The sequence below is a fragment of the Gobio gobio genome, assembly GCF_949357685.1.
Source record: "Gobio gobio genome assembly, chromosome: 20".
Taxonomy (NCBI): Eukaryota; Metazoa; Chordata; class Actinopteri; order Cypriniformes; family Gobionidae; genus Gobio; species Gobio gobio.
Window position 1 is genome coordinate 40,090,224 of NC_137113.1, and position 27,273 is coordinate 40,117,496.

A 27,273-nucleotide genomic window follows, 5' to 3' on the forward strand; every position below is an offset into this window, starting at 1 on the left:
TCAAACTCTGATTTCACGAGTTCACTCTTACAAATAATCTGTTCATACTTACTAATAAGTTGGATAGAGTATGCGTATTTGGCGTGCTGTCCGAGGAGAGGGCTCTGAGCTCTGTATTTTGGCTCAAACCCAGAGTACTCCCCACATATTTCTGGTCAGGAAATAACCAGGCGAGTGTGAGGAGATGGGGTGGTGAAGGGATGCTGGAAAACTGGTGAGTTGACTGGGTATTTATATTCCTCCACTTGTGTTGATTGGGTAGACTTGTTGATTACTGATTGCTGACAGCTGGTTGGAATGACATGATAATTGGATGTATCATTTGAACATGTTCCTCCCGCACTTTGTTAATAAAACATAATTTGATTAGTCAGAGATCTCAATATAAAATGAATTCCAACATTTCTCATCAAATTCTTCTAAATACAAGTTAACTGAGCTATACCATCACTAATCATTGCATAGCTCTATACTCTATGTCAACATTATGTCATTTCAGGATAATCATTTAAGGTTGATACTTACAACGTAACTCCATTATACAAAGCAACAGATTCAGGCCCAAAAATTTAAAGTGTTGTAAAGTAAGCCATTTTAAGTGGTTTGTTTGTCATTTGGAGATAACTCTGGTACCTCAGGGCAACAATTCAGAATAATTGTTAATGCAATATCATAAACTTCCCCTATAGTTGTTGACATTGACTACATTTACATGCTTCCTCATAATGCGATTATAATAGGATTTTGACAATATTGCGATTAAACTTTACCTCATGTAAACGCAATACTTCGATCAAACTAATGCGATTATGCTCATAATCGTAGTAACCATAGTCGCATTAAACTAGGTGGCGTATTCCGATTTTAATCGCAATAAACAGGCATGTAAACACCTTAATCACATATTTACCATTCTGACCAAAGTGCGCATGTGCGCGGACGTATACAGATACTGTGTGTTGTTCAAACATGAATGAACTTCGTGACATTATTCTGAAGTTTTCTGTTCTCCAAATCACTAAACTCTGTCAACACAACTCGCTGCGCAGCCTCTGCTCCGTATCTTCATCTAGATGGCGCAAAGAACACGATGGCAGCAGGCAAACCCGGCATTGCGGCGCCAAATAATATCCAGTAACCTGCGTCTATAAAAATGTATTATGAATTTGATGCGAGATTAAAACAATGGCTAGTGACATGCATACTGTATGCCTATCTGAGTGTGGTATAACCACAAGCAAGTAGCAGTAATGTTATGTTCTTCTTTGCAGCAATATCCAGATTCGATTCCAACTAGCAGCGCCTTTTTTGTTATTAAAAAATGGCTAAACTGCCATTTATGACACATTTAAGAAAGAAACATGTCTTGACAAAGATTACAGGATGTCGTAACACTTTTGTCGTTTGAAAGTTAACTAACAGAAATGATGATATTATCAACATCTTCGATTCAAAACCCAGCCAACTCTGACTTAGAACAGTTTAGAACAGACATCAGTCATACAAGGTAAGCTATGGGTAGGTTTTTAGTCTGGCCCGCCGTGGCATGGCTATGCAATAGTTGCATGTAATATTTGTGAGCATAAGCATGAGCATAATGTACATAAGCCACATGTAGTCTACTGTATTAGCAATGGCAGGTTGTCGATACAGGACTCTGTAACTCTGTAGAAATTGTGATTTAGTTATCAGGACTCGGGTTGGATGTCTCTCCTGCTTTGTTTTTGTTTTACATTTTTTCATGTTGTAGTCGCTCACACTTGATCGCACAGAGTTTAGTGCTTACAGTATTTCGTTTCTGCGACACTGATAGTACATAGTGGAATTTAAAAAAATAAAGCAACCTTGCAAACGGTCCTTCCGCGCATCGCACTCAAACATCACAAACACAGCTCGTACGGGGGCTTGAGAAGGCATCAAGATGTAGAAGTAGACTATATTAAAAAACATATGAGGAATACTTTTAGCTGTGTTGCTATTTTTCAATCGGATTTGGGGATTTTTCTTGCAAATTAAGGGGTAATGCAAATTATTCCGGCCCACCCACACTATAAGAGGCCCACCCATCATCCACTTTCTGCCAACGCCGCTGGGTATAACCATACTTATTTAGCGAACAGGCCCGGACTGGCCATCGGGAGCACCGGGTGAATTCCCGGTGACCTGGCAACTGATTTGGCCCGCTGCCCTGTTTCTTTCTTGCTTCTTTTTGTAATAAATGATTTTAATTATATATTATTGCCTTTTAAATTATATATAATTGCCCCATTGCACTAAAGTGATCATTCCCGAATTCGGCATTCGACAATAAATCATGAAACGGTTAGTCTTGACTGGCAACGCTACGATTCAGCTTGCGTGAGCTCTGCGCGTCCGCCAAACCGTTTCGATTAATAAGTGCGACGGACTCGAGGAAGCGTCCAGGTGGAGCATTGAGGGAAAGCTCTCAAAGAAGAAGGAGCGAAATAAAGCAAAATTACTGACCTCTTCGGGGCTTCAAATGCAGCTCAGTTTCACTTGTAAAAGGCTACTGTGGTTTTGTCGTCTTAGTATTAAACGGCATGCAAATGTTAGCACTCCATTAGCTACTATCGTCATTCAAACAACTATGCTAAATTACATAATTATTATCTATTGTAAAGTTACAGTTGTTATTTATCAGACATATATTCACATACGTCTGGAGGGAGCAAAGGCAAACAACACAAAAAAAATAATAGTAATAAATCAATAACTTGTTAAGTATTATATAGTCATGATGTATTATTATACACATTTTGACATTTTAGCAATTTAGCAATATATTTGCATGAAATAGTTGTTAAATGTTGGATATTTAAGACATTTTAAGATAAAACAACAACACATTGTCCTAACGTGATACTTTGAATTTACCTTAAAATAAATTTAGATTCTGTGCAAACAAATTACAATGTTGTTGTTGTTGTTTTTTTGCAACAACGTTGTGATAGTTCCGTTCCTAATGGTAGACCTACTGAAGTAGTAACGGGTACACGAAAAGTAGCAAAAAAGTATCAGGGAAAATGAAGATAATGAAAAGGAAAATGGAAGTGAAGATGAAGATGAAGTTCAAGAGAGAACCTTTAATTATTTTGCATGGCCTGAGCCTAAGGATTTAAACCCTTTTTTATGTGATGACCATGCAAAAAATATGGTTCTCCATGGTCCCACAATTCGATGTGTGTGTATGGGATGACATGGATGGGTGTGACATTTCCCGGCCTGAAATTTTATCCCAGTCCGGCCCTCTTAGCGAATAATCCGAATAATGAAAAGACTTCTGCTCATGTCATGTAAACATCTTACGCCGATTAAGACCGTACTCCGACTATTATAGTCGCAATATTGGTGCACATGTAAACGTATAGTCATTGTTAACTATGTTTCTTGCCCTCTTCAAATCCAAGTCCTTTGACTTGAAATAAACAGAGCTTTAGAGAAGGTGGCGTTACGTTCTCTAACTCTGTGTTTGGACTCTGTCAGGCTGCTGTCTGCTGCTGAAAACCATGCATCTTAAAGAGCTCATATCTGTGACGCCTGCCATCATTACAGTCGGATCTCGCTGTCTGTAATTTGCAAGCATGGCAGTCAGTCAGCTAGTAAAACAGCACAGGGTCATTCCAAGCCATTCTACAGCCAACACTGACCCACAAACCTCTACTCTGTGTGACACAGACGAGACATCTCTGTATTTATGCACATTGCTTAGACGTGGGTATATAATTCCTCAAATGATAACTGTGCGAGTCAATTGAGTAAAATACTGCAAAAATAGCTCCGAACGCGAATCACCCTTCCACAAATTGAAAAAGTAATGCCGCTTAATTATTCTCATAATATTCCATGATCTGCAGTTTTAATCACCTCATCAGTATTTTCACCCCTTTGATGAAAACATCTAACAGTGACTAGTAGGTAGGTAAGATCATACTAGCAATTACGCACAACCTTTAAATTAAAGACAACCACGCAAATGTCATTCATTTATGCAGCGCATCTGCCATTATAATATAGAGCTGTGAAAAACATCTTTTACCACACAAAATGTTTCCTTAATTGCATCTTCTCATCTCACTTCCACCTGCTTAAGGCTAATTAACACTAAGAGATCTGAGGTTTAAAATAAAACCTCAATGAAAACCGTAACCTCTTTTGATATAACCTCTCCAGTATAAATGTATCCGGTCCCTTGTATTTCTTGTTTGCTCATTTAATTTCTTCACAGTTTCTCAACTTAGAGACTAGAAGGAACGAAAATGGATCGAATATCATGTCACACACAGCCATGTGTCCCATTCTATAGGACTATACCTTCACCGCCACATACTTTCGAGGGTAAATGCTCAATTCACGTTAATGTGTTTGGGTTCTTTTAAGTAACTCTGCGTGTGACTCCCAGTTACTTAACTATTTGTTGAAAAATAGTATGTGCCGTCAAGTGTTGACTGATCTCAACTTCAAAGTGAACCAGGCTTTAGGGGCAGTTCGCAAACATTCACACTGCCATGTTCAGAAGCCCCAGTATTGCGGCTTTATTGTACCTGGTTTGAAAAAAGAAGGAAATCCGCCTTTTCACACTCATGTTTGCAGATGATTTCTGGCCAAACACTAGAAACATCCTTCTTGATTCCTCTTAGTGAGGCAGATCAAATGGCCTTGACCTGTTGCTTAAAAGACTTAAATGCTTTACTGTATGCAGACTGCGGAGGTTTGGGTTTCTTTTGCACCATTGTGCAGCTCGGGATTCCATCCACAGATGTTTGTGGTCTTCAAGCTGTTGACGGTATTGACAAAAGCTGGGAGAAAGCCTCTCCAATGCCAGCCGAGGCACATGGATGGGAAAGGGACAATTGCAAACTGTATATCCTGTGCTTTGAAATGCTTACCCCACTGCTTTGTCTCTCTTGACAGCTCCAGGTAAAAGACTTAAAGTGTCCAATTACAGCTGGGAGAAATGCGAAAGGAAGCAGCACCCGCGAAACGAACTCTCTGAATGAGGGCGTGTTTTGAGAAGGAGGGTATTTGCTCTTTTGCACCATTGTGTTCTTTTTGAATATGCTATTCTGTTAAAACGACCAACTTTGTGGTTAAGTGTTCATAAATTCCTTTAAGTTTGATATACGTGCTGTAACAATTTGCTGGAAGGTTTGAAATGTTATAAAACTCCATCCCATGCAGACAGAGCCGTTAAACGCTGCCGCTATCAGTGAGCATCCTTGAACTTTAAAGAGAAGGTGACTATAGTCAGTCTCCACGTGCTAGACCATATTAAAGCCTCTCACCTTCAAAGAGAGAGACAGACAGAATTCACAAGCAGACCTCAAACAGATGCTTGTTTGTAATGTGTGACCCGTCTATATAAATGCTTTTGAAAGCATCGGATCAATCAGACATGGGTGGCTTTTAATCTCCGTTTCAAGATGGGCACTGCTATTTTGTTTTCTTTATTGTCGTAACAGTGGTCTGTCGTGTTTGGCTTGTGTCTGTTTATATTGTATGCTTAAAAGAGTGCTTTTTAAATAATAGATGATCAGCATTATCTCTTTGGTAAATATGTTTCAACATGTATAACACAAAATGACTTCAAAGTGATACAAACTAAAAATAGCTTCCCTGATGTAATTAAATGCAGACTTTGAATTTCCCTTTTTTTTTTCTTTTTTTTTTTCAGCGGTGGAAAGGTCTCGTATGGCTTATTAAATATAGACACACCTTATTAAATACCTTAATTAAAGTTCCAGAGGGGGGATACATAAAACCTCCTCCGCTCTGACCACACCTAACTCATCATTCTGTGTATTCTCTTAATGCAAGCATGACTTAAAACACTGAATATCATATTTACACTCTTTATTTAGAATAAAATAGACATTTAAATCAGCTCTATATGACTGTAAAAACCAGATGTATACACATATCAGATAGACTAGCAAAAGGCCGAAGCACTTCTTTCAAAACAGGGTTGACAAAAATATCTCAATTAAGTGCCAACTGCCTCATAGTATTTACAGTATAATACAGTAATTTACTGCAATATTTAAGTTCCGATGAGAAACAATTATATCTTCTCTGCGATGTTGACACAAGAAAATGGAGGAAACCAGTTGAAAAAAACAGAGTATCCCAATCCAAGTCCTGCTTCCCTCAACTGCTCGTCGCTTAAGTCTGTTTTTCGCTTCTCTCTGAGCCTTGTGGAAGAAAATTCCTTTGAATGTTCGTTCAGTGTCTCTGGCAAGTGTGCAGACTCCGTGATGCCTTGCCGCCATCTTCTCTTTGTGTTCTGCAGGACAGACCTTCCCCGCAATCGCAACGCTGGAATATCTCTAAGCCATGGGTGCCTTTCCTCTTGTGCTTGGTGCAGACCTGGCCTTCTTTTAGGACGGGCTTGCAGATTTTGGACCAAAAGTGACGAGCGCAGCAGAGTCCCTCGGAACAATCAGATGATCGCAGACAGTTTTCTCCCTCCAGTCCTTTATTAACAAAATAACATCCATGAATATCATGCAAAATGGCACATTGAGGACATTTCAACATGCTGCAAAAGTTCTACACAGCTTGCTTTCACATCCACTCACATTCCTAAGAAAAAGGGCTTACAACCTTAAAAAATAAAGGTGCCAGGATGAACCAAAAAAGGGGTTTTCACGGCAATGCCATAGAAGAACGATTTTTTTTGTGCCCTGAAGAAGCGTTTTGGAAAGGTTCTTTAAAGAACCATTTTATCGTCTAAAGAGCTTTCCGGCGCTATAAAGAACCTTTTGTGCAATGGAAAGGTTCTTTGGATATTGAAGGTTCTTCATGGAACCTTTCATCCCGCCAAATAACCTTTATTTTTAATAGTGAACCAGGGAGTTAAAATATCTGGCGCAAATATCATCTGAAAATTTATCTGAAGCTATTCTAGACATAACTAAGTCAACACAACATGGTCTATTAGATATTTGAAGCATTATTTACCTTTTTGCTGTTGGTTTTGTGGTAAACCTTGAGGCGCAACTTTTGGTGACACCACAAAAGTAGAGTTCTCCTGGGAGATGGACACAAACTCTTCCATTCCAATCTGCTGGATCATGTCGGGATCATTTGGAAGACAAACTCCTGATAGGAAGAGGTTCGTTGTTAGCCAACATTGCTTGTTAATGCTTTATTCTATATAATGGTAACGTGTTTTGTTAAGTTTGATCTTACCATTGCTGCAGTGGTTGCCAGGGCAGCACATCGCATCCCGGATGCAGCGCTTCCTGCGCTTCTTGCACTGGAGACAGACACCGCGAGACAGGAAGCAGAACTCCTCGCCACCGCATTCCTCATCACTCTCGCAGATTAGAGGCTGCTGGAGTTTAGAAATACACTATTAGTCTAACGACCACGAAGTAAAAGCAGCTGTCTCAAATAACACGTGCTCGTTTATGTTCTTACCTGCGGTGCGTCGATGGCGAAGTTCAGACTGCCGCTGTCCGCAGGTGACTCATCCGGACTCGGGCTGACCGGGAGACTTGGACTCGCCACACCTGGACCGACCTTAATAGCATTCGAGTTGAGCACCACAGAACCGGCGGATGCCACTTTGATGTAGCCCGCAAGGATGAGGCACACGGTGGAGAACAGGGCAATGTGCAGCATCGTCAGGTCTGCTATTCCTTGGATTGAAGAAGTATTCCCGAGGTGAGCAGAGCTCTTCTGTGGTTCCTCAAGAGCGCAAGACGCTTCATTTATACGCGCGCGGGGTTGTTTGCGCTCCCGCCCCTCGCTGAGAGTAACAAAGAGCTGGATGAAATTTCAAAGCGTTGTGTCATGAGCTGTCTGTCTATCAGTGTGTTTGCATGTGTCTTCATGAGCTGCCATCAAACAGCCACCTCAGTAATATTGCTTATTGAATTCACATTAATGGGGGAATCAGTCATTAGCTGAGAGAAATATGAAAATGAATGAAAATTACTATTATATATTATATGGCCCTACTATGCAATATTACCCATTTACAAAACTTCATATATGTTTATATATATATATAAAAATATAAGTGATGCAAAAGTGCAAAAAGTTCGAGGTTCTAAAAGTTTTTTTTTTTTTTTTTTTACAGTATAGGCTAGAGCTAGACTGGCCATCGGTTTGAATCAATACATTGACCAACATAGCCTATTTGGAACTGGAATATTAATTGAATAATAATTCAAATTGCATTGTTTTATTAGCTACATGAAGTCTGATTATTTAATTATTCAAAAAGCAGAGCAATGCCAGTCATTGGACATCATCTACGCGCATGAATATCCAGATACATTTTTTCCCCATAGTTTCATGGAATTTTTTTTTATAGTTTTTATTTGTATATTCCATGTTAGAAATGCAGTCGTTTGACAGATTTAGCAGAACTTGAGTCATAACCGTGATGGGGCTCTTTGAAATGCGTTTGATTAAACAAGTGCAAAAGATCAAAGTGAATATGCAAATGAGAAGAAGTGAGAAGCTTACCGAATTAATTATCATTCAGTCTGTGCTTTTAAACAAATAGTGCGTGATTAGCAATCTGAGATAAGAATGTGACGCTCTTAGGTGCCGTGGTTCATCTATTGATCTGAGACTTGAGCTCTCTTGTTTGTTTGTTTTTAGAACTGAATAAAACAATTGCCTGATTAATTTCGCTTTCCTAAATATTAATATCATCCAAATTAATTGAGACACTTTATCAAAAGATAGTCTATTATATTTTGTCTATTGAGTAGGTGACTTAAAGATTTGAGCCAGTTCAGTACAGGCCTACAGATCGCTGTCTAAAATGAGATCTGTTGCAGCATGAATAGATTGCTCATAAATTAGACCCATCAATAATAATAGTATAATATATGGCACTTTGGTGGGCATAAACTTCGCAAATGATTGAACAATTTCAAAGTGTCTGTCTGCCCCAATACTCCGGGATAACTCCCAAATCAATGTCTTTGATGTTGTTGACAGGGCCGGGTCACTTCTAATAGACGACCACAGGACAAACGCTCAATACACTTCATTAAACGTGAATTGGCAGGGTTCATCCCCATCCCTTTGTCTATTGGCTTTGTTTTAATTGTACATCCAAAGCCTACAGTGGTGTAAAATGAAGGACCCTTTGATGAGCTCAGATCAAACAGGACTGGAGCCCGTGTCTTAATCAGACTTCCACAGCGATGGCATTTTCGCAAACAGTCCATTTGCTCGGCTTTTAGCGGCTTTTGTAGACTTTGTACTTAGCAAATTCATTTAGTGGGATGCCAGGTAATCATGTTTTAAAACTCCCGATGACACCTCATTCAGGGCAGGGCCCTTATTCACTCTATAGGCTACAGCAATAATAATAGGCTACTAATAATAATTAAAAAAAAAATCGTAACCGTATGTCATTGCATTTATAAGCGGTTAAAGCAATATGATAAATGGCACCAGTGTTCATTAGAGAATGAATGAACGAACGAACGAACGAATAGCCTAAACACATTTCTGCCAATTATAACTTTATGATTGCCACCAAGCAACTTAACTTGGCACATCAATAAAGGATAATGTGCGTGCCTTTTCAATTAATTGCAATGGCTTTTAATAGCCTAGTGATTCGGTTCTTTTGAATAGGTCTTTTCAAAGAGCCGGTTCAAAACACCGAGTTGATTCTTTTACGATATGACCGACGTAATTACTTAATCACTTGACATCTGTGGCTTGCATGTTCTAACATGTTCGAATAGGCCTACTATTCATGTGGTTTATTAAGCTTTTTCTGTTGATTTCCTACGTTTTTTGTTTTGTTTGAGCTGTACCCCAGTTAATTTTGTTGCATCCATTATTCAAGGTATGAAAACGTTAAGAACTATGCTATGCTTACCAAAGTCCTTTTACTTTTAACCCCTGATGTTAATACAATTCTGCTAAAACCACATATATATTTGCGCATTAGGCTACTGCGTATATTACGGATATTAAAGGCATGTTTTCAGTAGCTAATGTATGTTTTAGGCTATTTGTAACATTTCTGCTGTTACTCTAACATTGCCTACGAATCGGACATGTTCAAAACAGACTGTTTACCGGTTTACACTAATTCACTGGAAAAAGATCCGACTCAAACGAATCGCTCTCGTAGGACGCTATTTTAGCTCAGATTTCAGAGTCGGAACTTGATAAAATAACAAACTCCCGTCACCTACAGACATTTGAAAGTGTTAATTAGATCATTTTATTTCATTGTGGGATTTCAAATGATCGTGCGGGAGTCAGACGTTCCCTCTTGTGGTAATGGTGTGTTATTCATTCTGCAGATGGAATGCAAAGGTAGGTCGTTTACTTTTGTAGCTTGCTGTCCTCTCCTCCTTTGGTGTGACAATCTAAGCAGGGGGTTGATGCATGTCCTCTGATGACTCTCCAAAACAAACTTGTTTCTTTGTTGACGCTTTGTTGGACTTCATGTTTGAAGCTGGGTGAAGAGTTTACTGTAAGTAAATGGCCCAAAAAGTGTGGTATAATATGTCGCTGGGAAAAAATCTCTCCCGGTTATTCTGTGACATTTAGGCTAGCTCTAAATGACCATAACCCAATGTGATATCAATGTAATGTTTTCAGGACTTTTCTAAGATTATTGTGTCTATTTATGTTTTGTGTAACCTCCTATATAAACATTAAAAGCTTTGTATTGACTATAGGTTAGTAGTAAGGGTCATTCTTACCCACGAGACTGCACATTTTACATAAAATGTAATCAACTTTAACACCACGTAGTTTCCATGCATAGATGTATCCCAATTAACACAAATTTAGTACCTAATAATAATAATACACATTTTAAAGCGCTTGACAGGTAATTTCCCATGTCCCCAATCATGTTTTCTCAAATTCAATTTGAAATAAAAGGTAATTTTTAAAGGGTACATTAACATATTCTCTACATAAAATACAATTTATTGTGATACATATATTTGTGTAATGTGTAAAACCATTAAATTAGCATATGTCCTAACTTCAGTCCATTGGTGCTATTTTAAAAAAAATCTTAAGCATATGCCCTAAATCACATGACTTGCTAAGTGACAATTTCCTTTAAGGGAAAGCTACTTTAATAACAAAGCAAACATTATAAGCAAGCGTCATAAACTTGTGTCCACCCTGTTGTGTCAACATTAATAGTTACACTTTTTAGGAGTTAGGATTTTATATATCTATTCAAATTCCCGCTTAAATGTTAGCTAGCATTTAGCATTAGTCTTCTGCTAGCATGTTGCTCTTTCTTTGTTAGTAATCGTAACGGACAAAAGTCATAGAATGTGAATTTTGAAATAGTTGGTCAGAATTATTAGGTTAGCCTATACTACCCTGAGCTTGACCAGTGTGTTTTTATGATAGACATTTTCTCCCTCTGACAAAGCTAAAAACATAATTGAGTTTTAAAGATGTTTTCGACAAAGTATTACTGTAAGAACGACCCAGATATGCCACCGACTAATGGCTTTAGCTGTGAACCGGAGGTCAAAGATGTATTTTCTACCCCCTGGGTTTACATCTTTTGATGTCTATGGGCCACAGAGCTGGCAATGAAAAGTTACCTTGCTCGTGTGTTATCTGTTGGGAAGAGGGGAGGGCAGATGTTTACAGAGCATTATCACCAGCTGATATGAGTCAGACCCTTCATAATACTAACACCTCCAGCTAAATCTTGTTTGTAGGACGAGATAGCAAATCTTTCTGAACTTCTGAACAAAACAGCAGCTTTAGGCAGAAGTATTACTTTGAAAGATGCTTTTATTGTAAGAAAAAGGCATATAAATCTCCGTACCTTTAAAAAAAGCCACAACTGATTAAGAACAACATTTGAGGTGTCTGACCTAGCCGTGCAGCATCAAAACAAGCAGGGTGAATTCTGAATGCCATTGTGTTAAGGCACTTTCAATAATGCCAAAAGATATATGGTGAGCACAGAATATCCACCTTGAGAAGATAACAGAGGAAAACTAAAACCGCTTACGGATATTAGGAAAAACAAACAATAGGACTGGTTTTACTCTGACAATAAATCTCTACAAATATCACAAAAATATTACCACTGTATATTTATATATACATAAATATTTACCCCTGGTCCTACAATAAATAAGATTACATAATTGGTTTTCCAGCACAGCACTTTGTGTTCAAGCTATTACAGACCACAGGCAGTCTTCTCATCGTTGTTTAAATGAGTCAGGTAGAGTCATGAATATGATTGGTGAAAATGACGAGAAAAAAAAAAACATGTCTGGTATCAATATTAGAGGTGATTATGTAACCTCAGAAACAATCCCGATCTTGCTCACATTTTATCTGGGAAGCTGTGACTTGACAGCCCTTCCACTAGAGAAGTACAGTGTGTATTTTAGTATAAAGCCTGCCCTCTAGTGGTGCACAAACTGTATTGAATAGATTCCCAATGTCTAAAGGATATATATCTTATAATATGGTTCGGTCATTAATGAATAACTACACAGGAACAAATGAGTAACACAATATTAACACTATAGTAACTACAATTAACTAACAAAAAAACTTAAATTACTAGTCAATAACTACTATTTTTCATACCTCCCAGAGGACTACTAAGAACTATGTATTAATGTGAATAAGGCATTATTCATTCTAAAGTGAAGATCATGGTAACCCACTGACTCGAGTGTTGACAAATCCATCAGAAGGAATTACTATCCAAAACCTTAGAAAAACCTCAAAAGCTTACAATGACTTCCATCATTGGAGTGGTCATGCTTTTCACTTCACAATACTGCTCCAAATAATTAGTAATTCCTTTAGAATGATTTAGTAACACTCAAGCCACTACTACTGGGTTACCAAGATCTTCACTTTAGAATTAATTATACATTACGTCCCCTTGGAATTATAAGGTTCTATCTGACATTTTTGTCAAAATTGAGTTATTCACATATTCTTATTCTGTGACAACTTCTTTACATTATGTGATGTTGTTTTTTAAGTTTTTAGGAACTTTTTATTTAAAAAATAAAAAGGTTATTTCTACACAGTCAAATGGGATGCAAAAAACGTTAAAGCTCAATATCTCCAAACCAGTCAGAATGCAGATAGAACCTTATAATTCCAAGGTGGCGCTTTATGCATTATTCACATTCATTATGAACATGCATGCAGTAGTTCTTAGTAGTCCTATGGGAGGTATAAAAAATATAGTAATTATTGATTGGCTAAAAGTGAACTACCTCATTCAACTGAGCACTATAATAAGTTAATCAGAGTTCCTTGTTAGTTAATAACAGTTACTGGACTGTTAATATTGTGTTACTCACTTGACGAAACATAACTACAGTGTTACCAAAAGAACAATCAGAACATTCTGTTTCCCATGCTACAAATAAAAAAATATCCAGTCTTGAAATCTTTATGAAGAAGATTCTGAATAAAGATTTAAATGGTTAGTTCATCCAAAAATGAAAATTCTCTCATTATTTACTTCATGTCATTCCAAACCAGTATAACTTTCTTTTTTTTCTGTGAACTCAAAATAAGATATTTTGAAGAATGTTGGTAACCAAACATTGTCTGGCTATCCCCAAACCAAGCTCAATTTAAGATTAAACATTGGTCTGGGGAGTCTACTATGTATTTTCTACTGCATAAGAGGTGTGATAAAGGAGCATAAATTAAATGACTCTGTACGCAATTGGATAGTCCTTCAACCAATCAGACCACAAGAGGCGTGATAAACGAGCATAATTCAAATGACTCCGTATGCAATTGGATAGTCCTTCAACCAATCAGACCACAAGAGGCGTGATCAACGACCCATGTCATCGTGTGAAACCCGCCAATAGCGCGCCAGGTGGATAAGCCAGTCTGTGATTGGTTCCCGCAAAAGTGTAGCAGAAGCAATAGAAATGAATGTACAGGTTTCCAGACTGAGTTGCAGGGCGAAATCAAATTGCCGGCAGATCAGACTGAGTTTAGCCAGTCTAAACCAAATACTTTGTTCCCATTGACTTCCATGTACTTTTTGTCCATATAATGGAAGTCAATGGGAACCAACATTTTTTTTTCAAAATATCCTCTGTGTTCCACAGAAGAAAGTAAAACATACAGGTTTGGAATTACATAAGTCTGACAGAAGTGTTATTTTTGGATGGTTTATCCCTTTTAAAGGAGTATACATAAAAAAGGACAACATGGAAAATTGAATCACATCTATATCCACTACAGAACCTTTTTTTTTAAGTATGTGACATTAGTGTGCTTCTGTTCCAAATGTATTTTACACACAAATGTGTCATACAATTAAAAGTAATCGCAAACTATAATGATGCATCTTAGAAACATTATCAATACTCAGCTCAGATCATAGTCCTGTCTCTACTTATCATTCTATTTTAAGACCCAGACACAAAACCTGCAAATGCTGCTTGTGCAATCGGTCAAACATAAAACAGCACAGAAAAAATCAAAATAAAATAAGGGCTCATTTATGAAACATCGGTGCCAGTCAGAGTCCATATCAGAGGGCCAAATATGAACTCCAGTCTTCATGATTAGGACAGTTATGGGAGTCATGGGGTGCGGCGGGGACGCCCCCAGTGGCACCGCAGGACAGAAGCATGGGCGAAGGCAACTTGGTGTCACAGAGCTGGGCTAGGCGTCTTCCATTCTCCTCTTCGATCGTACCCTCAGGCTGACGAACCGCACGGGACGCTCCAGGACGGGGCATGTTACGAGTTACAGTTTTAGAAATCAGTGTCCCAACCGGAATTGTCATCTGGAGGAGGGTCCTCGTTGTCCTCAGGAAAGCTATCAAAGTTACTGGTGTCAGTCGGGCTTGCAACCTAAGAGTTGTGTGAGCGGAGGAAAAGGGATGTTAGACGCACAAATATTGAGCATTAATGCGAATGTCATAAACATAACAGTAAAAGAGCTCAATAATAATGTGTGCCTGCATTGGTTATGCATTATTCAGTGTCTGAAATATCAAATGATATACATTAGTATTTCATTAATATATATAAATGATTGGACAATGCAATTATTATTATATTCTTAAATACTTTACAGTGAAATAATAATAATATGAATATTATTCTTTATTTTTAATAATAACAATAATAATAATAATAATGATAATTATTATTAATATATTTTTGGCCAAATTGTGCAGCAAAATGAAAATCTGTTTCGATGGCTGTGTTAATTCTTATGAAAGTATTTAACAAAATTAATAACGTAATTATGTTTTGTCTCTTAATTCAAATGTACACTTATGAATTAAGGCTATGTCCACACACTAAGTTTTCGTTTGAAAACGTATATTTTTCTCCCCGTTTTGGCCTTCCGTCCACACTGAGACGGTGTTTCAAGTCAACTAAAACATAGCTTTTTGAAAAACGCTCTCCAAAGCGAATACATTTGAAAACTCCGTCTTCGCTTTGTATTGTGGACTGTGAAAACGGAGGTGTTTGAAAACAATGATGCATGTTTAGTCATGTGACGCATATTGCACCAATAGGTATTCATGTTTATACCGCTTTTGTGCCTGTTATATGCTATGTATAAAATATGTTACTTCGTGCACTCTTCATATCACAGTCCTGCAAAATGTACTCGCAGTTGCTGTCCTGTGGCAAAATATGACAGCAGTTGCGTTTTAGACCAAACATATAATGGTGAGTGAGTGCGACCTGGATGCATCAGTGAAAGGTGAGATATGTTGCTTAATAAAATGATCCTGCCAGATGAATTATGTGATAACTTGATAATGTCTTGTTCTGGCTGTCATCTCGGTGAACTTTGCACAGTAAGGTGAATTTAGCGTTTTCCGATGTTTCAGTGTGGACAAGAAACTTTTGGAAAACGCTTGATAACGCTAGTGTGGACAGAGAGCGTTTTAAAATGAAACGGACGTTTTCAAATGTACCCGGATTAATGTAGACGTAGCCTAAAAAGGGGCTTTTGATTTTGATTTTGCCCAACCCTCTGGAGATATGGAATACTCACATCAGGAATAATTGGAGGTGTGAGAGTTCCTTTGCGCAGTCCTTCCCAGTTAAAGCCTTCAAACCATCTATAATGGAAAAATAGAATTAAGATCAGAATAAAGATCCTGAGTAAGGTGCTATTTCCAGTTGTCACATATCATTCTTACGAATTAATAGATTTAATAGAATAGATTTGTCAAAAAACGTTGAGCACATGCACAGCATAAGACAAAATATATAGTTACTTTGACTTTAATGTTTTTATAAAAGTGTCAGTACTTTTCCAGACCTGAAAGCCACAAATGAAAAATTCCCAAACAATATCCCTATCCCCCATTACAGTACTCACTTGTGTTTTTGGATATCTTTGACGCCATTTTTCAAGTTTCCTAGCCTCTCAGACGGATTGTCCCTGGAGGAAACAATATAATTCGGGGGAGAGATTAATTTCCAAACCCAGATCCACTATATTTCCAATGAAGGATTTGTTTAACCGTGAGGTATAAATGTGTGCTAGAGGTTAACAACTTTGGAACAGCAGAACATTTTGTCTACGTTCAGACTGCAGGTAAATGTGGGCCAATTTTTTTTTTGCTCACATGTGACTGTTTTTCTCATGACAGTGTGAACAGCACAAACCACATGGAATCTGATCTTTTCAATTCCGATTTGTGCCACTTTCATGTCTGGTAATAAAATCTGATACAGGTCAGATGTTTTGCGATGCGACCTCAGTCTGAACAGTCAAGTTCATGCTAATTTTACATCACTCTAAAGTAACATTCGTCACAATTCTGCGCTCATGGGAAGATTTTACATTCCCAAAGTTATCAAGACAGTTGCGAAATGTAGTCAGTTGAAGGACAGTGATTCCAATTCAAATTAAATTAAATTAAACCCTAAGTAAGAATTCATAAGTATTACAGTGACAGCTCTATATGCAAACAAAACTCATCTCATAGGGCTCATATCATAAATGTTTAAAAACGATCTTTTTCCGCATCCTCATGTTTGCCTGCGCATTACTTTTCTGGCTTCTGTGGCAGATCACACTGTAAATAAACGAGTATTTGTTTACTTTAATGTTCTCCGTGTTTACTTCCATATGACAGCCTGCTTCATTATGTCTTTTTATTGTTCTTTTGCGTATTCAGGACCATGATCTTTTCAAACTGGAATCTGGTATTGGCCACATTTAAAACAACAATGTGAACAGCTATACAAATCATAAAAAGAGGTTCTGAGGTTAAGGCTTGCAGTGTGAACGAAGGATTAAAGGATTAGTTCCCTTCAAAATGAAATATCCTGATTATCTCATCCAAGATGTTCATGTCTTTCTTTCTTCAGTGGAAAAGAAATTAAACATTTATGATTTTTCTCCACACAATGGTCTTCAATGGCAACCAAAATTTTGAAGGTCCAAATCAATGCAGTTTCAAAGGGCTTCAGGGATTACGTAATCACCAGTGTTGGGCACGTTACTTTAAAAAAGTAATTAGTTATAGTTACTAGTTACTTCTTACAAATAGTAACTGAGTTAGTAACTGAGTTACATCATTATAAAAGTAACTAATTACCAGGGAAAGTAACTACTGAGTTACTTTTTTTTTTTTCAAAACTTGGATGCCTCCAATATTAAATATGTTAAATGAATGAATTGGACACTAAATAGAATAAATTATTGTTATAAAACATTGTACATCAAATACATCAACACTATTGTAATGTTGCTGTGGGACAATGTGAGAGACACCTATCAAATTCAATACATTATTGTAAATATTATCAGGAGGCCTACTATAGTGTAAATATTGTGTAAATATTATCAGTACTATACTACTCCTTTGGTAGTGAAGCTCACGTTATCGCCTGGGTTTTTAGCCACTAATTTTGTGGCGGCATGTGATGATGTGAGGCTCTTCATTAGATTAAAATTACTTGCCACCGACGTGGAGAGACTCTTTCTCCCTGGGCATAAGTTGTATGTTACATAAACATTCTTACCTTTCACCTCAACAAGGGAAAAGTACCGCTTATACTTTCATTTTGGGAAAGCTACCTTTGAAGTCATTGGACTTGGTGTGTGTGACTGTGCATATGCGTGTGTGACATAGGTGTGTGTGTGACTGTGCATATGCGTGTGTGTCATAGGTGTGTGTGTGTGTGAACTCAACCTATCAACCGCAACCTTGTCTCCCACCCACCAATCATCATCAGTTATGTGTGAGACCACCCCACCCCCAACGCACATGGCATGCACACCCGCACACACACACACACACACACACACACACCAACAACCAACCAGAGAAAGAAAAACGTTGCAGGTCCGACTGACAGAGAGCCTGTTCGGATGAAAACCGCTTCAGTGAGCTCAATTATAGTAACGGCAAGTTTTTTTTCTCAGTAACGCTAACGCCGTTGTAATGAGAGAAAAAGTCATTAAATTGATTACTCGTTACTGAAAAAAATAATTCCGTTAGTAACGCCGTTTATCTATAACGCCGTTATTCCCATCACTGGCAATCACATCGTAAAGGTCACTCTAGACGTAGGCAGAAGTACTGCCCCCGTGTTTACACAGCGCTAGTGCGAAGACTAATACAAACATCCTTTAGCAAAAAAAAGGTTAAACAACGATATCGGACGATTTTGAAGTTGGAGTGTTTTTTGGTAAAGGGCGCTTGTATTAGTCCTCCTCGTACGTTCGCTTGGGGGCGGTACTTCCGCCTATGTCTAACGTGACCTTTCCGACGTGATTGCGCAATTTGCAGCACGTCGCAGATCAGCGCAAGATGAGCAATTTAGGTTAAAACGTGTATAAATGTTTATTTTTTCTTGAAAATGACTGATGGTTTCGTTAGATAAGACCCTATAGTCTCTGAAGCCCTTCTTTTGAAACTGCATTGATTTGGACCTTCAACATTTTGGTTGCCATTGAGGTCCATTGTGTGGAGAAAAATCCTGGAATGTTTTTTCTCAAAAACTTAATTTCTTTCGACTGAAGAAAGGAAGACACGAACATCTTGGATGATCTTGAAATCTTCATTTTAAAGTGAACTAATCCTTTAAGTTAATTTAAAACTTAAACCTTACGTGTCAATAACTGTTGATAAATCAGCACAGATTTCAAATGTACCCACCTGCATAGTTTTTTAATTAGATTGCCTGCATTTTTGGTGATCTTCTTTGGAAATTCTATCATGTCGATTCCTCTTAAAATTATATTATACGTCTTCATTGGATCTGGTCCTGAGAATGGTGGGCTGAACAACAAACACACATCGGAGTCAACTTAGACACACAAACTGAAAACATTTTACCTTAATTTGTAAAGACAAACAAGTTTTCAAACACAGTGAAAGGAAACATGATTTACCTTCCAGTCAAGAGTTCATACATAAGAATTCCCAATGACCAGTAGTCTGCTGAGATGTCATGGCCTTTATTAAGAATGATCTCTGGGGCTACATACTCCGGCGTTCCACAGAAAGTCCATGTTTTTTTCCCAAATCCAATCTTTTTAGCAAAGCCAAAGTCCACCTACAAAAGACGAATGGACTATTCATATCGAAATAACACCTACACCAAAATTACAACTTTTAGTACATTTATGTTAGCTTTGAATTTCCTACTAAAAAGTTGATAAGAAAAGGATATGTACATTTTAAAGTATCTCATTTTGAGCAAATGGACCAAAAGTATTGATGACTCATTTTGCACTCAAGGGCGTATATAAATTGTTGTCCAACCAGACCTCTCTAGAAAGAGAAGTCCCTCCCCCCTGATACCACTTGACACTAACAGCAGTCTTTAAATTTCAACAGCCTCACAATGTGTCATCTCATATTACAAAGGATCTTGAGATGTGTACTCACAAGCTTAGCATATCCTCTGTGATCCAGAATGAGATTTTCTGGCTTTAAATCACGGTAGATTATTCCCTTGGAATGCAGGTAAGCGAATGCTTCGACCACACAGGCTGTATAAAACCGTGTAGTGGAGTCTTCAAATGATCCTCTACGGATATAGTTAAAAAAAAAACTGATGTTTAATTGGGTTTCTATCATTTAGAGTGATTAGCAAGAAGAACAATTTGACTACCTGTCTCTAAGAATGGTCCAAAGCTCTCCTCCTAGACAGGCTTCCATCAACATGTACAGATATTTGCTGTCTTTGAAAGTCCTGTACAACCTGAGGGAACACAACCACACAATTTTGTCCATCAATTTTAAAAATTGCCCTGATATTTTTAGGATATGACCTTCAATGATGCTCTCAGGAGGTTTTAGCACCTACCTTACAATGAAGTCTGAATGAGCCTCCTGCATGATGTGTTTCTCAGAGCGGATGTGCTCCTGTTGCCGCGTATCCACAATGTGACGCTTTTTCAGAATCTTCATTGCAAAAGTTTTGGTCTCTTCACTCTTGAGCTGTACCTGTGGAAACCAAAGGCACACAAAAAAATTAGCGTGCCAATAAGCAAATTACCTATGGAAACTAGCCATAAAAACAAGTGCTAGTCCTCCTTAATATAGCACTTGAGTCATGGTCTATTAATGTGTTAAGGGTCCTCGAAATAGAGTGACAGAGAGAAGGAATTCTTCACATTGCGTCTCTATGAAGGCATTTGCATGTTCATTCGATCCTGTAGCTATCTAGCAAACGGATAGCAGTACCAGCATATATCACTGCCCGGCGAAAGGCCACTTGTTTTTACTATGTTGCCGCATTGCCAGAAATAGGCGAGTGGAAAGGGGAATCCTCTTTCCACTGGGCTTTCCTTTGCAATAGAATCTGATCCGCAATGCGGATTTCTTCCCTCCTCTCTCTGTCAAAGTTTCTGGCATGTTCTTCCCCCAACATAAATGGGGGAAGACATAAAATAAATCCCACAAAATCAATCTATCTGTCCTGATCTCATGAAAATGCGTATCTATAGCACGAATTGTATTTATCGGGTGATTTATACGGCAAAATGAGTTTTTACGTGCACGTTACGCAGTTTTTGCGCGCATATGATCTATCTATCCATCCAACCATCTATCCATCCATCCAACCATCTATCCATCCATCCATCCAGCCATCCATCTACTAGTCTTCTAGAACTTTGTGTGGCATTAAGTCAGATGTCTGCCCTATTAGCTCTGTTGTGGAAAGTTACCCTGAATAGAATTCAAGCATTCCCAGACCTGACCTGTCCTTTAGCACCGTAGAGCACATGAGAGCTGCTCATATTCCCTGCAGTGTAGATTAGGAAAATGTATTTGTATTATCAGTTAACAGAAGTTTTTGAAAATAGCATAATGCAACTACACCATATGCATTCACTGTTCTCTTGCTGCAGCCGCCATTATTATAGGAGCTGATGAATTTGAACATTTTTATTGTATTTACATGAAAACATAAAACATGAAATGCACACATATAGAAGGTGGGCCATCCTACCAGCTCAACTCTTCCAAATCCTCCAACTCCCAAGGTGTCAATGATGTTGAAGTCCACCAGCTTCAGGTTGGAGAAGAAGGCATTCTCTGCCTCATATCTGCATTTTTTGAAGTGGAAAAAGGGAAACTTCTTAGAGGTTTGGATTGAGTATGTAATAGGGAATGTTGGAGCAGGAATTGGGGCAGGAATGCTGTTTATTCGCTCCCTCTCCTTCCTCTCCTTTACCGGGATAGGAAGCAGCTCACGCATTCTGGCCTCCTTGTGGTTTGACCAAATCAAATACTGTGAAATAGTTAAATGTACAATTCTCAAAAAGACCAGCAATATTGCAAAGAGGAAATTGCAATATTTGGCTTGCAATTTGCAGTATAGTCCTCGCCTCAAGAGCACGTATGGCAGAATAATAACAACAGTCTTTGCTCGAAAGTGGAGTTAAGGCGCCATTTCCAGGTTACATTTCGAGATTTGGGATGCAGTGCAGATTGAGTGTGGAGAAGGACAAAGCGATCCAGATTGGTGGAGTCTCTCGGCATCAATATCGGTCCGTGAAAGCTCTTCTGGACACAAAGTTTGGATGCAGAAATACCCAAAGTTGTCACTGTCATCAGCAGAGACAGCACTAAAAGGTCTTTGCTGATTTGCTGAAAATCTCGCAAAGCAGGAGATTCTGTCCTAGTGCTTGCCCAGGGACAGTACGCTTGACTGCTGAGACTAGTACTGTCCTTGCTACTAAGTCTCAGTCCATGCCAAAACTGATCTTGACTGTGTTCTCTATGTGAGTGCCAGTCTCTACTAATACTGCCTTGCCTGATCCAGCTTTATTTTTAGCATGTGAACTTGGCTTACGGTTCACCTAGTCAGAAAAGGTTTCCCCGTTCTACCCTCACATCTCTCCTTAAAGTTCAAATTTACCACGAGACGGACACTGGCGCTACATAATTATGAGTCCATTTACATGCTTTAGCACTGAGAGAGTGTGAACCTTTCAATTAACATATAATAACAAAATTAGCCTATCCTGGAAATAGGTGTGATAGCGGGAAGTATCTGGAAGACTGGAAGAAATGTATCTTTAGCCATAGATGAAATGTTGATGTTGCAAACTGGAGATCACATGGAACCAAAATCAGGAATCTTCAGTAATTGTACTTCACTACTAAACTTTATTGTTTTGATGAATTTACTTGAGTACTTTACAATCTGAATCCTTGCATTCCTTGGGGAAAAACATAAAATCGTAAAAGCCTGTTACATATTTTACGGCATAACAATTTGTGATTGGGTTACATGTTTCATTTCACAAGTTCAGTCTTACATCAAATTAAATAGAGTAAAGATTATGCATATTTGGTGTGCTGTCCGGGGGAGGGCTCTGGGCTCTGAATTTTGGCCCGAACCCAGAGTATCCCCCCCAACAGAGATAGTCTAGAACTAGACTGCATTTGTATTATGGATTGTGTTGACGTTTAATGAGAGTTTATTAAATCAAAGTGAGGAGATGGAGTGGTGGAGGGATGCTAATAAACTGTCAACGAAAGGAAGGTAAGTCAGCTATATATATATATATATATATATATATATATATATATATATACACACCTCCTATAGTAAAATTGTACAACTTAATATGTTCCACTCGTGTTTAATTAGGTATAATTATCTGAATGTGCTCCTCCCGAAATGTGTTAACGTGTCATGAACTGGCTTTTTAAAAAATTTTATACTGTTGTCTGAGGTCAACTTATGACGTTTGCGTGGTTTTTACATTCAAAAACATCATAATGAATAAGTAATAGGCTATTTTCTAGCCCACGGCTAGGATTGGATAAGATCTGCATATTTAATGAGCTTCTGCTCCCCTGTCAGTGACAGCGTGTGGCAAAAGGCAACCGGAATGAATCGCCCAGCCCACAGCCAGGGCTCGCAAAATGTCTTTATCAAACAAAAACAATGATTCATCTATCATCCACCCACGATTGATTGGAAAGTTATTTCTGTATAATTTAGCCCGATCATCAGTGAATAAAACTGTGAACCGTACACACACACACACACACGTGGCTGGTGATAGCCCATCTGAAAAACACATAGCCCCGGGGCTTTGCGAGCTGGCGTTACAAGTCCGAGTCTGATCACGAATGAACCAATAACACCTTTTCCAGCAGTGACAGCGTGCTAAGGTATGTAATCAATAGATATCAAACGATCTGTAACAATGCAATACTAACACATATAAAAAAACATGTTTTACTCACATAAGTGTGTTGCACCGTTCCTGACGGATCCAATATAGAAGGCACAGCATTGTGTTTTAATCTCAATATGTCTGCAAATCCAGTCTCGACCTCTATCTTGTTTACAATCGATTCCGCATTGTTTAGCTTCACGAGTCGGTGGGCGGGCTTGAGGCGGTGCTTCTGCGTCCTAATACGTCAATGGTCAACATATTGTGAGAGCTCTCGTTTTCTGGGCCTGGTGTCTATAAAAGCTTTTCTTTGACTAACAAGGACGTTTTAAGCTCTGAAACTTACAGAATATTCTTATATCATGATGAACTTTATATACCAAAGGCTTTAAGGAAAGTTGATTTCTCAATTCATCACCCCTTTAATAAAACATCACTTATGGTCATCTGTCTGTCAAATGTCAAACAACTAAAAATCTGAAATGTATTTGATTTCTATCTTGTGTGACCTAGAGATTTACATAGGACAGATTACATTTGGTTTTTACCAAGTTCAACATGGTACCCAGACTCATCCTCATGTCGCTCCAAACTTATATGACTTTCTTTCGTCTACATAAAAGATTATTTGAAGAATGTTTTGGCCCATGTATCTAGCTAAAACCTGATAGTTCACCCAAAAATGAATTTTGGTCCAAAGAGTTAAAACCAATGGAATCCCAAAGGGAATAACTTTCATTGGACCAAAACTTTCTTCAAAATATCTTCTTTTGTGTTCCACAGAAGAAAGTCATATAGGTTTGGAACAACATGAGGGTGAGTAAAATAATATAATTTTGCAATACTTTTCACAATTTTAGATGGTAAAATGCTACAAGTCTTAAGGTCAAAGTCTCAGTACAACACAGAATCCCTCCTGTCACTTTAGAAGCTGGAAAACACCCTGGAGGACCACCACTGCTATTTGACACGGCAAAGACACAGTATCTGCAGTAAGTTTCCACATTTAACTAAGACTCCATGAGCAGTGGGACAACTGCCCTCTCCAATCTCTCCAGGCAACGAGATAACTCAGACCACTGCAGTTGTCTGCATAAGAACAACACACCACATACTGTAGTGACTTGGCTGTTTCTACTTTGATAAATTAAACTGTATGGGTAATGGCTATTTACTTGGTTACAAGCTACTACAGGTAACTAAAAAGTACATTCAAATAAATGAACCATGCTAAATAGTCAAGTTCCTATTAAATGTCATTAACTTTTTAAATTTTTTTACATACATCATCTAATTGTATTCTTCAAATCAACCATATTTTACACAGGTGTCTCCAACAAAGGTTGTTTTTCATTAAAATGGTTACAAGTATAACCCCTCAAGTGTTTGAGCTCCATATTTGGGCATAGGGGAGTGGGCTGGAGTTCACATAAGCTGTTGACAGGTGATAAGTTAGGTGTGAGCTCTGAGAAGAGCTACTGATGACGCCGTCACACGGTCAACCAGAGTAATTTTCCACTACCCTAGCGAGAGCATGGGTTACAGTGTGTTATGAAAAACCCATATGTACTTATAACCCGTTCATGAGACAGTAAACAAGTCCCGGGTACTGACTGAGAGGCTTTGTCTGAAATATCCAGAGCCAGTTTACAGTACTTATACTTATACTTATACTTATACAGCGTCTTATACCTCTACTGGAAGAAATAATTTGATATACGCTCTGTTCCAAATCTAGTGCACTGCCTTGTGGTCTTCTGTTTTCTTTGTCCTTCAGAATCCTAACTGAAATGGATTTGACTGAATTGGAATGCTTGGCAACTTTGTCTTTGGCATTACATTTTTGCTAAGCTAATGACACAATAGTTTAGGCCCCAAAAAAAATCTGCTTTGCGGCAGGACCTATAGAAAAAGAAGGTATTTTCACCTAAAAGAAGATATTTTGAATATCAGGGGAATCCAAACAACATTAGACCTCACTGACTTTCATTGTACACGGTAATATCGACTTACTTAAAAAAAAGCATGCAAACTGCCTTAAAAAAAGAAGTGAAATATGAATAGTATGTTGTACTGACAAGAATAACTAAAAAAAGAATAAATAATAAATCCAATTTAATTGTTACCATTGTTGTGCATTGCATGCTCAAGCTGTCACGGTTCATCAATCCATCGTCTCGTCCTCTCTGTGTTTGTGTGGTTGTGTTGGAGGCGTGGTTATTGATTGCTGCTCTGATCACTATCACCTGCCGCACTCATTATCTCTGCCTATTTATACGTGTCACTCACAGACCTCTTTGTCAGATCGTTACAAACTGTCCTGCGGTTCCTGGTGCCCGCTCCTTTGTCTCCCGGGAGATTTATCTCTGTTCCGGATCCTGGATTCCTGCTCTCGTTTTGCCCGCTGCTTCCCTGTGCCACGACCCTGCCTGGAGGATTCTGATCACCTGTTCTCCTGGGCATCTGGACTTCCTGTTCGCTCTCTCTTTTCCTGCATCGCTCTCTGTTGTTTCTCTATGGTCTCCGGACTCTATAAGAACGTTGTGCAGTTGAAGTGACATTAAATGAGTTTATCGCTATTGGATCTTTCAGTCTCTTTTTCAGTACGTGACACAAGCATGATGAATTGAATGATATTGTCACAAATATAGAGGGATTGCATCAACCCAATTTAAAGTTTCATTTTAAAGTTTCACAAACCGTCGCCTCTGTTGGCTTGCTTAGTTGGGGACACTAAATATTCAACTATATTACTGATCTGCCCGCATTGACACTATATGATTACTGAACTGGGCTGGATGACATCACTGTTTTCTCCAGAGCGGCTGTAGAGTCGAATCAAATTCTGTTGCTTTATTTTCCTGTTATCACTGTAAAGCTGCTTTGAAACAATCGGCATTGTATACAGCGCTATATAAATAAAGGTGACTTGACAAGGTGTTTATCTTTATTCAACATGAAGAATAAACTAGTTCATGATTTCGTTAGAAGCTATAGGCTAAAGCAACCTATTTATTACTTCCCTTCTTTTGAAACCAAATAACTATGATTTCTTTTTGAATCTCTGCATCAATAGGAAGAGAATTTAAATAATATAAGTTATTGCCCAACCACATGGAACACTGATCACCATAATGGTAAGTTCAAACAAAAACATTTTAGGAAAATCAACATCAATTTATGAAATCAGCTTATATGTTCTCTAAAATGTTTCAGTTGTATTGACATTCACGATGACTTTGGGAAATGAGTGAATGCAACTAGAGAAAGATAACTGCTGAAGGAAATGAGTGAAAAGTCTATAAAAAATTTCCCCACCTCAAAAACTATTTTTCCTTGACAAAACGGCACTCAAATCAATCAATTAATCTCAACCAAAGGGGAATGGGGGAATCCTGGAATCTCAAAAACTCACCGTTAAAGGGATAGTTCACCCAAAAATGAAAATTAGCCCATGATTTATATGACATTCTTCTTTCAGACGAATAAAATTGGAGTTGGACAAAAGTCCAGGCTAATCCAAGCGTTATTATAGCATTAATAGTTGCTCTGTTTTTGTGCCCATCAAATAACGTGCTCCACGCGGCTCCGGGGTGTTAATAAAGGCCTTCTGAAGCAAATCGATGCGTTTGTGTA

General features: G+C 38.3%; 2 protein-coding genes across 6 annotated transcripts in view; both read right to left on the minus strand.

Annotated features, from left to right (window-relative positions):
• Window positions 1-5,857: 5,857 nt before the first annotated feature.
• Window positions 5,858-7,702, minus strand: dkk1b (dickkopf WNT signaling pathway inhibitor 1b). Its single transcript, XM_079846183.1, has 4 exons — window positions 7,441-7,702; window positions 7,210-7,354; window positions 6,979-7,119; window positions 5,858-6,491 (listed from the first exon to the last, which is right to left on the minus strand). Exons 1-4 carry the CDS (start codon window positions 7,642-7,644, stop codon window positions 6,241-6,243), a joined length of 741 nt encoding a protein of 246 aa, XP_079702309.1. The 5' UTR covers window positions 7,645-7,702; the 3' UTR covers window positions 5,858-6,240.
• Window positions 7,703-11,764: 4,062 nt separating this feature from the next.
• prkg1 (protein kinase cGMP-dependent 1) overlaps window positions 11,765-27,273 on the minus strand; it is a 52,045-nt gene continuing 36,536 nt past the window's right edge. Inside the window, exons 1-10 of one of the 5 annotated variants that reach the window (XR_013818631.1) lie at window positions 21,453-22,299; window positions 20,304-20,443; window positions 20,109-20,198; window positions 19,883-20,024; window positions 19,384-19,547; window positions 19,148-19,270; window positions 16,354-16,416; window positions 16,024-16,090; window positions 13,350-14,858; window positions 11,765-12,498 (exon numbers count right to left, since the gene is read on the minus strand). Coding sequence is in view for 3 of the 5 variants with exons in the window: in XM_079845637.1 (XP_079701763.1) it covers window positions 14,760-14,858; window positions 16,024-16,090; window positions 16,354-16,416; window positions 19,148-19,270; window positions 19,384-19,547; window positions 19,883-20,024; window positions 20,109-20,198; window positions 20,304-20,443; window positions 21,453-21,701 (1,137 nt within the window). In the remaining 2 variants the exon portion in view is untranslated. Of the gene's footprint in view, window positions 14,859-16,023; window positions 16,091-16,353; window positions 16,417-19,147; window positions 19,271-19,383; window positions 19,548-19,882; window positions 20,025-20,108; window positions 20,199-20,303; window positions 20,444-21,452; window positions 22,300-25,763; window positions 26,241-27,273 lie in introns of those variants that run through there. The other 4 variants (XR_013818632.1, XM_079845638.1, XM_079845637.1 and 1 more) reach the window with 4 other exon arrangements.